The sequence below is a fragment of the Camelus dromedarius genome, chromosome 27, assembly GCF_036321535.1.
Source record: "Camelus dromedarius isolate mCamDro1 chromosome 27, mCamDro1.pat, whole genome shotgun sequence".
Taxonomy (NCBI): domain Eukaryota; kingdom Metazoa; phylum Chordata; class Mammalia; order Artiodactyla; family Camelidae; genus Camelus; species Camelus dromedarius.
In genome coordinates, this window is record NC_087462.1 from 17,383,921 (window position 1) to 17,396,927 (window position 13,007).

At 51.9% G+C, this 13,007-nt stretch overlaps 1 protein-coding gene across 3 annotated transcripts in view; it reads right to left on the reverse strand.

The window, feature by feature from the left end:
• Positions 1-13,007, reverse strand: part of SLIT3 (slit guidance ligand 3) — a 610,825-nt gene that overhangs the window by 31,236 nt on the left and 566,582 nt on the right. For all 3 annotated transcript variants that reach the window (XM_064480085.1, XM_031438258.2, XM_064480086.1), the window contains exons 25-27: positions 11,781-11,944; positions 9,719-9,843; positions 2,878-2,975 (exon numbers count right to left, since the gene is read on the reverse strand). In XM_064480085.1, the coding sequence (XP_064336155.1) occupies positions 2,878-2,975; positions 9,719-9,843; positions 11,781-11,944 (387 nt within the window). The remainder of the gene's footprint in view (positions 1-2,877; positions 2,976-9,718; positions 9,844-11,780; positions 11,945-13,007) is intronic.

The following is a 13,007-nucleotide window of genomic DNA, read 5'->3' on the forward strand; positions in this document are numbered from 1 at the left end:
TCCTGCATCGTGGTTTCCTCACCTGTGGACTGGTGGCATTATCCACCCCAGGCGATTGTAGGGATTAAATGAGATCATACAAGTAAAATGTTTAGCAGGGTACACAGCGAGGAGAAAATGCTCCGAACATGTTAACTGGATTTAGCTCTAAACAAAACCACCCCCTTCCTCAACCTTTCCACAGGGATGCCATTTCTCCCTGTTGTATTCCCAGTATTCCTGCTGCTTCTGAGCCCCCTCCAGTTTCTGGGGGAGGAGGGGATGGGGCCGAGGACCCCTCTCTTCCCCCATGGAGGCTTTCTGGTGAGCTTGGCTTAAAACCCTGTAGATCAGCATGACGCGTTTCCTTAACTTGTCTCCGGTGTGCTAAACCTCTTGGATAAAAACCTCAACACCTGTTCTCTGCCTGACCTTGGCCACGTCCCCAGGATTAGGCATGCAAAATAAGTCAAAACAGATGAGGGCTGGGCAGACGAGGAGTGCGGGGCACTGGGAGGGTGCAGGTGGGAGTGAGTGTCTGATGAAATGAGCGATTCAGGGACTCTCTCTGTGGCCCGTCCCCCCTCCTCAGGGGTGAACACCCCATCCGTGAACCTGGGTTTCAGCCTCAGACCTCGAATTCTGGGCTTCTCGCCATTTCAGAGACTGCTCTGACTTGGGATTTAGCTAAAAAACACAACTAAACAAATAGGAGGTGGAATTCTGTGGTCCTAGAATCCTGCTTAACCTCCTTCCCTTTATGACCTGAAAACGGCACCATCACATTTCCTACAAAAGGCAGGGGTTAGGAGGGGTGGGTTCTCGGGTCTGAGCTCTTGAGGCAGAGCAAAATGACTCCTTTTTTTTGACCCTTGGCATTCATGAAAAAGGTCATTTCTTCAGATCCAGACAAGGGGTAGGTTTCCAAAGCTCTTAAACCATAGGGTTGCCTATTTTCCTGAAATGAGGTTCTCTGACTCTCCCCAGAGCCTTAGAACTGCACAGAAGTGGGGTAAGAGGGGGGTGGTCCAGGGAGCAGGGGTTGCTCATGGAGTGGATGGAGGGCGGGAAAGAGGCTAAAGTCTCTTCTGTCCTCACTGGAGACCTTGCGGGGAGAGGGGAGGGCAGGGCTGTCAAGGAGATTTCAAGAGCCATGCATTAGGTGTAGGGTCACAGGCAGCTCACATCTCCTGTCCGGCCAGCTCTGCCAGCCTTTGCTCTTTTTGTGAGCAGACAGACAACGCGTCAAGGCTGGAGAAGCATCTGTATGAAGAGGTAGGTGATGTTTGCAGAATTCTGACTAGTAAGAGGTGTCATGGATTGAATTGTGTCCCCTCAAAAATATATGTTGAAATCTTAACCCCCGCAGTATGCCAGAACGGGACCTAATTGGGAAACGGGTCACTGCAGCTGGCCTTAGCTGAAGATGACGTTAACACTGGAGTGGGGTGGGCTGCTAAACCAGTATGACCGGTGTCCTTATAAGAAGACAGCCGTGTGAAGACAGACACAGGGAGAAGGCCATGTGACACTGAAGGCACTGACTGGAATCATGCAGCTGCAAGCCAAGAAATGCCAGGAACTGCCGGCAACCGCCAGAAGCTAGGAAGAGGCGAGCAAGGACCCTCCCTTACGGGTTTCAGAGGGAGCAGGGCCAGGCTTCCAGCCCTGGAGGTGTGCTTCCTGGCCGGGGCCTGGTGGCCACCGCCGTGCGATTTCTGGGTGGTTTCTCCTCAGCCCCGCTCGCAGTCAGAGGGCAGGAGTGGGTGGTTTGGCCAGCTCCAGGCAGGAAAGCGAACTCTGCCTTGAATTTCACTTTTCAGGAGTTGAGTTTGATGGGACTGGCTTGGCAGGCGGACAGACTTGTGGGTGGCTGGGCTCCCCGGGGAGAAGAACCCAGAGCCCAGAACCTGATTTCTTTCACAGCCCACACAGCAACCCCAGCCAGAGGGCCTCTGATAATTGATGGTTTGAGACCTGAGCGCTTAGGCCTCTGCACCCAGCTTGGCATTGGGTGCCCCCTCCACCGCCTGCCCCACTGGCTCACTGGGAGTCAGCTGCAAGGAGCCAGCTGAAGGAGTCAGTTCCCGCTGGTCAGCTTTTGCCAGCGTGTGGGCCGGGAAACTGCACATCTGCAAGCAGCTGGGGAGGGAGGGAGGCAGGAAGGGGCCCGAGGATTGGCAGAGGTCTAGAATGCCTGTTCCAAGGACAGGGATGAGAAAAAAAAAATACCTAAGTGGCTTCTATCCCCACCCTCCCTTTTTCTTCCCTCCTTGAACTCTTAGTGCCGGGGAGGAAGAAGTGGGGCTGGAAGACAGGAAGGAATGACTGTCAGGATATGGGAACTAGAGCAAATCAATATCCATGCCTCAGTTTCCTCCTCTGTTAAATGGGGAGAGTGCCTACCTGTACCAGACAGATAGGGTCCTTGTGAGGATTTACATGAGATTTAGGGTTAGGGCCTGGCACATAATGAGCATTTAATCAACGTCACCTACCATTACTGCTTTTGATAACACAGACAAGAGTGGTGGAATTACCAGGCTGGCAGATCTCATCCATCATCCCATCCTGCTCTGACTTTAGCCAGCAACTGTAGCTTCTAGCTTGCCCTGGAGTCCTCCCTGCTCTGGAGACGGACCACTTGAATCTAAATCCCTGTACCGGTGCTTGCAGTTAAATGTGGACAAATGATTTACCCCTGGGATACCTCAACTTCCTCATCTGGACAAAAGGGACAGTAGCAGCCCCCTTGTGGGGCGTGAAGAACCTCGGACTCATTCACATCAAGGGCTGGGCACGGTAGGCCCTCCGTGAGCGCAGCCGTGCATCCTCTGCGCCCCGAAGCCTGACCATGCGGCCCGCTGTGGGGAGGGGAGGCCCCAGGGGAGCTGTTACCTGAAGCCGTCCTTGTGGCTCTCGCTCAGGTGGCAGGTGCCCCCATGCTGACAGGGGTTCTGGATGCAGGTGTTGATGGGCGTGGTGCAGTCTTTGCCCTGAGGAGCGGGGGAGGGAGAAGCACGTGGTTAGGGAGGCTTCCAGTGGCTGCCATGACAAAGAGACCCCTGGGGTCCTTTGCGGGGAGGCCAGGGAGATGGCCACATGGAGGTCCTGTGACAAGCCTGCTGGGTGGCCTGGGGAAAGCCCAAGGGAGCACTTGCCCTTGGTCACTCCGCAGTGAGAAAGGGAGGAACGCAGGACTCAGGGGTCTGGGCCCCAGTCCACTCCTGCCCAGAATTCAGTCCCTTCTCGCTCTCCTAACCCACTGGCCAAGAGCACGGGCTTTGGATCCAGGCAGACCTAGTTTTGCATTCCGGCTTCATCTCTTCCTGGTTGGCTGACCTTGACCCTGTATGAGCCTTTTAACTTCTCCAAGCCTACCTCATAGAGCTGTTACCAGAATGAAACTAGACCTTTCACAGCAGGAAGCGCTGAACATTCCACGACACAGCTAGCATACAGCAGGCCTTCTGTAGGTGCCACTGGCCTCGCCGAGACCTAACCATGACCCACAAGTTGAGTGGGGCGGACTCAGGCTGAAGTATGGCCAGCAGACCTTGGCCCTCTGGAGTGACAGCCCCCCAGAGAGTCATCTTCGGCCTGACGTGGGCCCAGGTGTTGGTATTTACTCTGAAGTTCTGCAGGTGATCCTGACATTAGGCCAGACTGAGATCCCCTGTGAGAGAGAGTTTTGGGGCGAGTGGGATTCCTCTGGAGCAGGCCCCCCTGAAGGGGATGTCTGGGCTGAGAAGCTGCCAACCGTGTGGTGGGTGGGGAAGAGCCTGCCAGGCAGAAGGAACGGCCAGGGCAAAGGCCCGGTGGAAGGAGGCCACGGCGCAGACTGCACGTTAAGACCCAGCATCTCAGGGAGCAGGCAACTCTTGGTCCTCTGCCTCCAGCTCCTCCCCTGGGATCAATGGACCAGCAGCGCGCCCAAGTCTTGGCAAGCAGTCCCCTGGAGGACCTGTGGGACCTGGCGGGGAGGCTGCTGTGTTTGTTTTGGGCTGTGGGTACGGGGTGGGTGCCATGCCAGGCGGGGATGAGCATGGGAGCCTCCCTACTGCCACACCACCTGCTCGCCATCTGCCCGGGGAAAGCCGCTTCCCTGCTCTGCTGCCGCCGCCAGAGCCCGTGACAAGTGGGACCGGGCTTCCTGGCTGGACGCTGCTGTCAGCCGTGCCCAGGCCTCTGCCTTCCTCCTACGGTCTCAAACATGCGAGCCTCGGGCGCCGGCTCCAGCTGCTTGAAGGCACGGCCGCATCTGTGTGGGTCTCTCCAGGCCCCGTCACAGCTGAAGGACCCGCCAGAGGTTTCTCGGAGGGGAGAAGGAGATGCAGTTTGGGGTGAGATCTGGGTTCGTCCTAAACCAGAGCAGCGCGGGATCCCTTTCAGAAAGCCTGTGTGTGGAGGGAAGCGGCAGCGCCCGTCCTCACTACCGTTTATGGCACACGCTTTCCAGTCCAGGCCTCGTGCTGTTTTACACTCATGATGGCGTGGGGTGTTCTCCACACCCCTGTGAGATGGGTATGATTGTTATTACCCCCATTTATACAGAGAGGGAAGGCAGACTTGGTGAAGAGAGATGGTGTGTCCAAGATCGCGCTGCAGTAAGTGGAACAGGCAGCTGCTGAACCCAGACACCTGGTCCAAAGCCGGTGCTGGGACGCTTGGTGCCGGCCACTCACCCTGCCCCTCTCAAAACACGGGCTCGGGCGTTAGGCAGGTCTGAGTGCACATTCTAGTCTGGCGGCTGCTGTGTGCCTGGAGGAAATGACTAGTTCTCTCTGAGACTTGTGTTCATCTGTAAAATGGGAATAATATCTACCCTACAGGGGCTAACGAATGATGAGAAGCCATACTCATATGAGGCACCCGGCAGGTAATGGCAGCACCGTAACTGAGATCAGATAATGATCGTGGTGATGATGGGGGCCTGAGATAGGGCTGCATGTAGGCGATTAAAAGGCTTTCTCGGGTTTTTGGTTGCTGCTGAATAGTTCAGGAGTGTATGGATGTGTGCTGGTGGTGGCGGTGGTGATGCCGGATGAATGGGCCGTGAATTGCAGGACAGGAGAACCCTGAGCAGGTCAAGGCAGGGTCCCCTCGGCCCCTGCGTGGACCAGCCTCTCTGCTCTGGGGACTCTCAAGTACCAGGGACGCCAGGTGGATTCCTCCCCTGGGGGCAGGGGTGGAGGTGGGGGCGGGAGTGTCTCCTCTAGCCCCCAAGCACTGCCACATCCCCTTCCCGTATGTGTGTGTGTGTGTGTGTGTGTGTGTGTGTAAAGGGTAAAGGACACGGCTGGGGCTTCTAGCTTCCTTTACAGGAGCTTGGGAAAAGCTACCCCCATGGAAAACCCATTTCTGAGATGTGGCCGGTAGGGCAGCTTGACGACCTTGCTACTCAAAGTGTGGTCCTTGGACGACTAGCACTGCCATCCCCTGGGAGCTTGTTAAACATGCAAGTCTCAGGCCTGATCTGAGATCTAACGGATCAGAACCTGTACTTTAACGAGGTCTCCACGTGATTCTTGTGCACCTTAAAGTGTGAGAAGCACTGCTCTGAGACACTGAACATCTGTGTGTGAAGTTAAATGGCTGAAGAAGAAACAGCCAAAATGTGTATCTGGTTTTTTCAAGTCTTAGTATAGTGGCAAAACAGCTATCCTTCGTTAAGTGTCTCCTGAACCCTGGCACTGAGGCAGGCCCAGTCCACATATGACCTCTTTTAATGCTTACAACAGCTCTGCAGTGAGTAGTTATTCCCATTTACAGGTGGGAAGAGTGAGGTTTATAGAGAATCAGTTCCTAGTGGAGTGGCTGGGGATAGACTTTGCTGCAACAGAGAGCTGAGTTCTGGGTTTAGCACACGTGCTCCGTTGGTGTGCGAGCTTGGGTACGTTTTTCAATTTTTCTGAACCTCAGTTTCCTCACCTATCAAAAGAGGATAATACAACTTAATTCAGAGGATGATTAAGAGTATTATATGATACAAGACAGAAACAGATTCAAAGACATAGAAAACAGACTTATGGTTACCAGATGGGGTATGGGGGGTAGGGAAGGAGAAATTGGGAGTTTGTGATCTGCAGATACTGACTACTATATATAAAATAAACAACAGGGTCCTACTGTGTAGCACAGGAAACTATATTTAAAATCTTGTAAGAGCCTACAATGAAAAAGAATATGAAAAGGAATCTATCTGTCTGTCTATCTATCTATCTGTCTATTTATCTATCTATCTATATCTGAATCACTATGCTAGTCATCAGAAATTAACACATTGTAAATTAACTATACTTCAATAAAAAAAAGGTATTAAATGAGATAAAGCACTTACACTGCTTCTTAAAGGCCTGGCATTAAAACAGATTAATAGTAGTTGCTACTAAACATTAAACAGTGGCTGCCATGCTTTTTATGTACTACTGTGGCTTCCGAAGGTCACTCGCTAATGGATGGAAAAACGGAGATACCTGGGAATGGCTAGATAAACACCTGTACTTTGAGCTTCATTATGCGGGTGTCTGGTGACTGTTGCCAAATTAGCAACTCACCCAGAACTACTACCTCAGTCGCTCTGCTTGGGTGGGCTTCAACCCTGGCAGGAAAGAGAGCAGGGAGAAGCAACTCGGGAGGAAGGGTGAGATGCAACCCGCAATTAAAGGACCCCCGTGGTTCAGTCCGTTGCATTATACAGCCGAGGCGGGGAGGGGAGCTGGAGCTGTCCAAGGCCATGCGATCAGGTGGGAATAGGCTCCAGAAGGTCCTGCTTGGTGTTCTTCCCCAGGGCTTGGGAAACTGAGTCAAGCCCTTTCGACAGTGATGGGGATTTCCCAGTCATACCTCTCCCTGTCCTGGAGATTCAGGCAGGTCATAAATGGCTATAGAGACAATCATCCACACGAGTCACACCCTGCCATCATGGTGCTTGCCAATGGACAGTGAATGCAGTGGCCAAGAGCATGTATTCTGGAAGCAGTTGGCTCTGAGCTCTGCCTGACTCCCTCACCCACTATGCCCAGTTTCCTCAACCGTAAAAGGAAGGTCATTTTAGGACCTGCCTCCTAAGGCTTTAATGAGGAGAATGCAAGATGATGCATGTACTTTGTTTAGTACAGTGTTAGTACTCAGTATGCACTTCATAAATGCTAGCTGCTAATAGTACTGTTGTTGGGGTCATCATCACCACCATCACCATCATCACCATCATCACCACCATCACCACCACCACCACCATCATCACCACCACCATCACCATCATCACCACCATTATCACCACCACCACCACCATTATCAGCACCACCATCACCACCACCATAATCATCACCACCACCACCACCATTATCAGCACCATTATCATCACCACCATCACCACCACCATAATCATCACCACCATCATCACCACCACCACCACCATTATAACCACCACCATCACCATCATCACCACCATCACCATTATCACCACCACCACCATTATCAGCACCATCATCAGCACCACCATTACCACCACCATAATCATCACCACCACCACCACCATCAGCTGCAGCAGGAACAATGCATCCTATACCTGCCTGGGCCCTACAGCTTCCTAAATATCAAAACCTCTGTTCAGTTTCTTTCAAAGTCTACAAGATGTACAGAACCTGGTGAGCAAAGTCCAAAACACACTCTCTGTTCTGACACCGATGGCCAGCTCAGCTTCACCGTGTCATCAAGCATAGTGAGAAGAAGGCTGGGGCTTCAAGCCTGGCTCCAGGACTTTCACACTCAGGCCAAATTTAAAGAGAGGAAAGTAAGACTCCGAATTTGAAGTGATTATCCTTAAAATAGGGATGACACCACCCACCTCATCAGGTGGTTATGAAAATCAGAGGAAGAAATGAATGTATACAGTCCAGGTGCCCAGCCCGTAGTTGATACTTAAAAAGCTAACTGCACACGTATGGAATTGGGGATGCTATAAATACATGTCACAGTTCTAGGAAAGCAGCTGACAATCCTTGAGAGTTCAGTGTCACAGACTGAGAATCCCTGGTGAAACCAGCAACACACCACCTGCTCCTGGTGGCCCACCCCAAACCCTGGTATTAGGGACCAGCATATTGGGCGACGGTAAAAGGCAGCCTTGTGACAGCTACTGAGTACTTACTGTTGTAGGTGCGCTGCGTATGTTACAATACATCTGATTCTCACAGCAAGCCTGTGTGACAGGCCCTAGTTTGCAGATGAGAAGCCCGAGGTGAAGCCACTGGTCATCACCACACAGCTAGGACATGACAATGCCAGGATCCACACCTGCAACTCTGTGTAACTGCACAGCCTGAGTTTTCTCCACTGAATAATCCGAGGCAGTTTGAGGATCCAGGCCTCTTGAGCATGTCTGCTTAATTTCTCCTCTTCCCCTACAGTGTGTGTGTGGTTTGTGTATGTGCAGGGGCATGGGTCTGGGAGTCCCGTGAGTTAGAAGCCCTGAGGTCGGCTGCCCAGGGCGGGAGGTGGTGGGGGAGAGGGGGGCATCCCACTGGCTTCAAAGGAATCCTCTGGCTCTCTTATCCACGGCCCGTAGGTGGCACTCTCACACTGTCTGCTGGAACACATCTACGGCTGAGAAAACCACCAGGGAGCCTTAATCCCCAGAGCCAGTCTGTCCCTCAAGCCTGTCACTACACACACAAATCCCCCTGGGGGCAGGAAGCCCGGGGACGCCAGCTGCCTCCCACTCAGCTGGTACCAGGCGCGTGCGTTAGACAGGCTGGGGACTGTCTGGAAACTCTCGGCTTGCTTCGGGCTTTCAGACGGGTGCCCTGGGGAGGCTGGAGTCTGGGAAAGAGGACTCAGTCATGGCTTTGCTGACACCCCAGCCCCACCCCAGCCGGTCAGGCACAGCGAGGGTCTCAGCTATCCAGGAAACACTCCAGGGGAAGGGGGGGATTTGGAATTACATAGCCCGGGGTCCTAAACCAACCCCACTGCTTACAAGCTTGGGACAATGAGTCAAGCCCTGTCAACAGCGTGGGGCCCAGTTCCCACATCTGTAAACTGGGAATTAATGGGTCTTTCCTCCCAGAGGGTGTTTAAAGAGAAAAGATGAGTAAAAATGCCAAGCAGAGTGCTTGGCACACTGTCCATACTTCACAGATGTTAGCAGGGAGGTGGGATAATGTGTGTGGATGCTTCTGGGTAAGAATAGCCTGGATTTCTGGGGAGACTGGAGAACTGGGATCTCCATGCCCCTGTTGGCTGACTTGAGCCTGTCAACAGTGAGGGTTGGCGTAGCAGCCCCTAAGGCTTTCAATCCCCCATCCCTGTACCCTCCTTAAGCTGGAACCGGTACTTTCAGGGCTGGCTGTCCTGATGGCAGGGAGGGGAGGTGGGGGCGGAACAGGGAATCCCCTTGGAAGGAAGAAGTCAGGATGGTGAGTCAAGGGATGCCTCTGCTTGGAAGCACTTATAGCTGAGTCTTCATTTCCCCATATTCAAGAAAGAAAATACAAATATTACGTTTCTTCCTTATCTCGCTGCCTCACTGTCAAGACTCTGGGGTTCTCTGTGATTGGCATGAATAGGAGGCAGCTGGGCAGCCCCCACCAGCTCTGGGAAGGCCAGGAGTGTTGCTGCAAATGCCGTGTGGAGGTGATCTGTGGAGTTACTCGCTGGCCTCGGAGAAGGGAGGGGCAGCAGTGCACAGCGCCCATTCCTGGGCAGGGATGGTGGGAGTCAGGGCCCCCGGCAGTACCTTGTAGCCGTAGGGGCAGGCACAGTGGTACAGCTCCACAGGGTCCTGGCTACACGTCCCGTTGTTCTTGCAGGGGCCAGAGAGGCAGGCATTGCACTTGGCCACAATGTTGATGTCCACTGGCCCTGGACAGCAAAACCACAGAATGTTGGTGGCAGGTCCCCAAGTATGCTCATTGTCACACCTCCCTTCCCCTTCGCTCTGGCCCCTTCCTCAGCCAACTCCCAGCCCCTCCACATCTATGCCCGGAGGGCAGCTGGCCCTCTTCAGCCGGAACATCCAGTCCAGCCAGAGTCCCATTAATTCAGCCATCATCCAGTGAGAAAAAAGATCACAGTGGGACATCATTCAGAAGCACTTCTGCAGTCAAATCAATTACTGTAATTAGCCTGATCCGATTTTGGTGCTAATCTGCAAACAATGCACCATAATTAGAAACCCCTTGTGTAACATTTTATGTTCGGGAAGCCATGGGCCTGGGTTCTGTTTGGAACTCCCATTCTTCCTTCCCTCCCCATGGAGTAGTCTGTGCCAGGCTAAGAAGGGCGCGGTGCCTGGGCCAAAGGCACACATACGAAGTTCCCCCTTGCGGAACCCTAGGGTTGGCAGGAAGAAGTAAAAAATGGCCCCACAAGACATAGCAGTGACACGGACGATGGATGGCCAACTGTGCTCAGGTACACTCTGCACCCATGCCAGTTTCGGCTGTCTTCTGCTCTCCTCAGCTGTAAGGGCTGGAGGGAGGGAGGTCATGGTCCCTGCACACGGCTTTGCAACAGAGGCTGCCCCACTGCTCAGCCAACTTGGACAAAGCCCCAGATAATCAGGCCCTATTTAGTGCCAGAACTTGAAACGATCCTGGAATAACAGTCATCAATTTGGAGACTGGATTGAGATGGACCCCATGGGGAGTCTGACCATTTGTGGGCACGGTAAACAGAACGGCTTGACTAAGAATCTATACCAGTTGGCCCAACCCTGGCTTCACCTTACAACAGGGACATTATCTGTCCCGGGGAGACTAGGTGTCCCAGGGACACAATGAGCAAAGGACATTAGCAGACACGTGTGTGTAATACAAATGGAAAGTAAATTTTTGAAAAAAAAAGTTTCCCCAATAATCAAAGACAAAATATAAGGAGATAAAATTTTTCATCTATTGAATTAGCCACGATTACAAAATAAGATACAGTAATGCAAGAGTCTGACAAAAAATGCACTTACTGGGAGCGTAAACTGGTTACAACCCTTTTTAGAAATCAATTTGGCAGTAAGTGTGGAGATCTTAGTAATAAACATATACTTTGGTGAAGTAATTTCTGTTCTCTGAATCTTATCTAAGGACATATTTTTAAATAGAGAAAGACCTTTATACAACCATGGTAAGAAAAAAAAAATGGAAATACTCTTAACAGTTCAAAACCAGGAACTGGTCAAGAAGTTAAGGTAGAGTGTTACAGCCTGGCGGTCTGGACCACTCACTCTGGAATCAGAAAGACCTCGAATTCTCTTAACTGTGCGATGTTGAGAAGTCATCTAACTTCAGTGAGCCTCAGTTTTCTCCTTTTTAAAAACAAGAATACCCCAGAGGTGTTGGGGAATGAAATAAATGAATACATGGAAAGTAAGAATTAAATAAAATAATACATGAAGACGTGCTTCACATAATACCGGCCACATAATAACTCAGTGGTAGTTTGTTATCATAATCACGCAGTCAAAGTCTTACGCGCCCAAAGCGTGCTGTCGTAAAACGGGAAACTGCTTATGCTTTAAGGATGCTGGGCAAAAAATGTAGGTTAAAGGTTTTCTTAACTATGCAAAAATATGTAGAGTAAGATGTCAATGGCAGCAGAGGGACTCAGGGCAGCGAATGATAAACGGACCCTTAGACACAGGTTCACACCAGTTTCAGCATCTGAGTCTTCGTGTGACCCACAGAAGAAAGAGGGCAGTGGTTTTAGAAATCACCCCTGATGAGATGCGCAGCTCTGACAGGCGGCTGGAGACAGAGCAGACCCTCGAGGGGCAGGGAGGGGTGCAGGGGTGGGTCAGCACCTACCTTTGCACTGGAAGCGGTGGGTGGGCGTGGTGAGCAGCAGTCTGTCGGCCATGGACTCGGGGCTACTGCAGCGGGCGATGCCGGGCTCCTTGTACCCCGCCTTCACCCACTCCGACAGCCAGCGCAGACTGCAGTCACAGTGGAGCGGGTTGGTTCCCAGCGCCCTAGGGGGCAGAGCAGGAAGTCAGGGTCCCCCCCCTTCCCCCTGCTTGGCCCACAGGTTCTATGGTCTTGGACCTTCAGAAAAGCAGAATTTTCAGACTTTGGCTCGACTAGGGGTGTCTCACGGGAGGACCAGCAGAGACCTGATTTCCACTAGGGCGAAGGCAATGACTCCAGACTGCATCACTAGTCCCTGTGGATGTTTCAACACCACCCAAGTTCCTCCCACCTCTGAGGCTTTACTCTCACCTATCCTGGTAAGACTCCATTCTCAACTCGACTCCAATCCCCACACCTCCAGGGGGGCTTCCTGGACCTCTGGCCCTCGGATTACCTGGCGCTCTTGCCCCACTAAAGGGTGCACTGGAGGATGTACTGCAGAGGATTTGATACCCAGCAACCAATGAAGCAGCTTCACTCCACTGAAGGGGTTCAGAACAGGCCGCCCCCACTTATGCTGCTTTGGCTATTGACTATTTTGAGCTGAAGGCACTTGAGAAACAGCAGATGCAGGGAGGGCTCTCTGACTTTCCCCCTTCTACCTAAAAGCAGACCAAATTTCCTGTGAGAAAGGTGCCCTTCCTGCACCAGGAAGAGAACATGCTTATCACCAGAGGTGGGGCGTTGTCACTAAAATGGATCTGTACAAACCTATGAAAATAACCCTCATCTTCCATCAGTGTCCCCCATATATTTCCCGGTCACTGTCTCATGATTTACTGCCCCAGCCCCAGCCCCTTTGTCTCCTCATAGCCCCTTAGTTTATAATTCTTTGTGTAAAAGTGTACATAAGCTTTTGGGCTAAATGGCTTCTTTGGGTCTTCATTTTCCTCTTGAAGACTCCCATGTACATATTAAAATATTAAATAAATGTGTATGTTTTTCTCTGGTTAATCAGTCTTATGTCGGGCCAGCCACAGATCCTAAGAAGAGAAGGAAGTTTTTCCTCCCTTCCACCTCTCCGCTTGAAAATGTAGGGCAGAGAAATGGTATCATCTTCTAAGTGCTGTCCAGGAAGAGAATACAAAAACTTCTGCTTATTTTTCATCATAGCCTGTAACATTT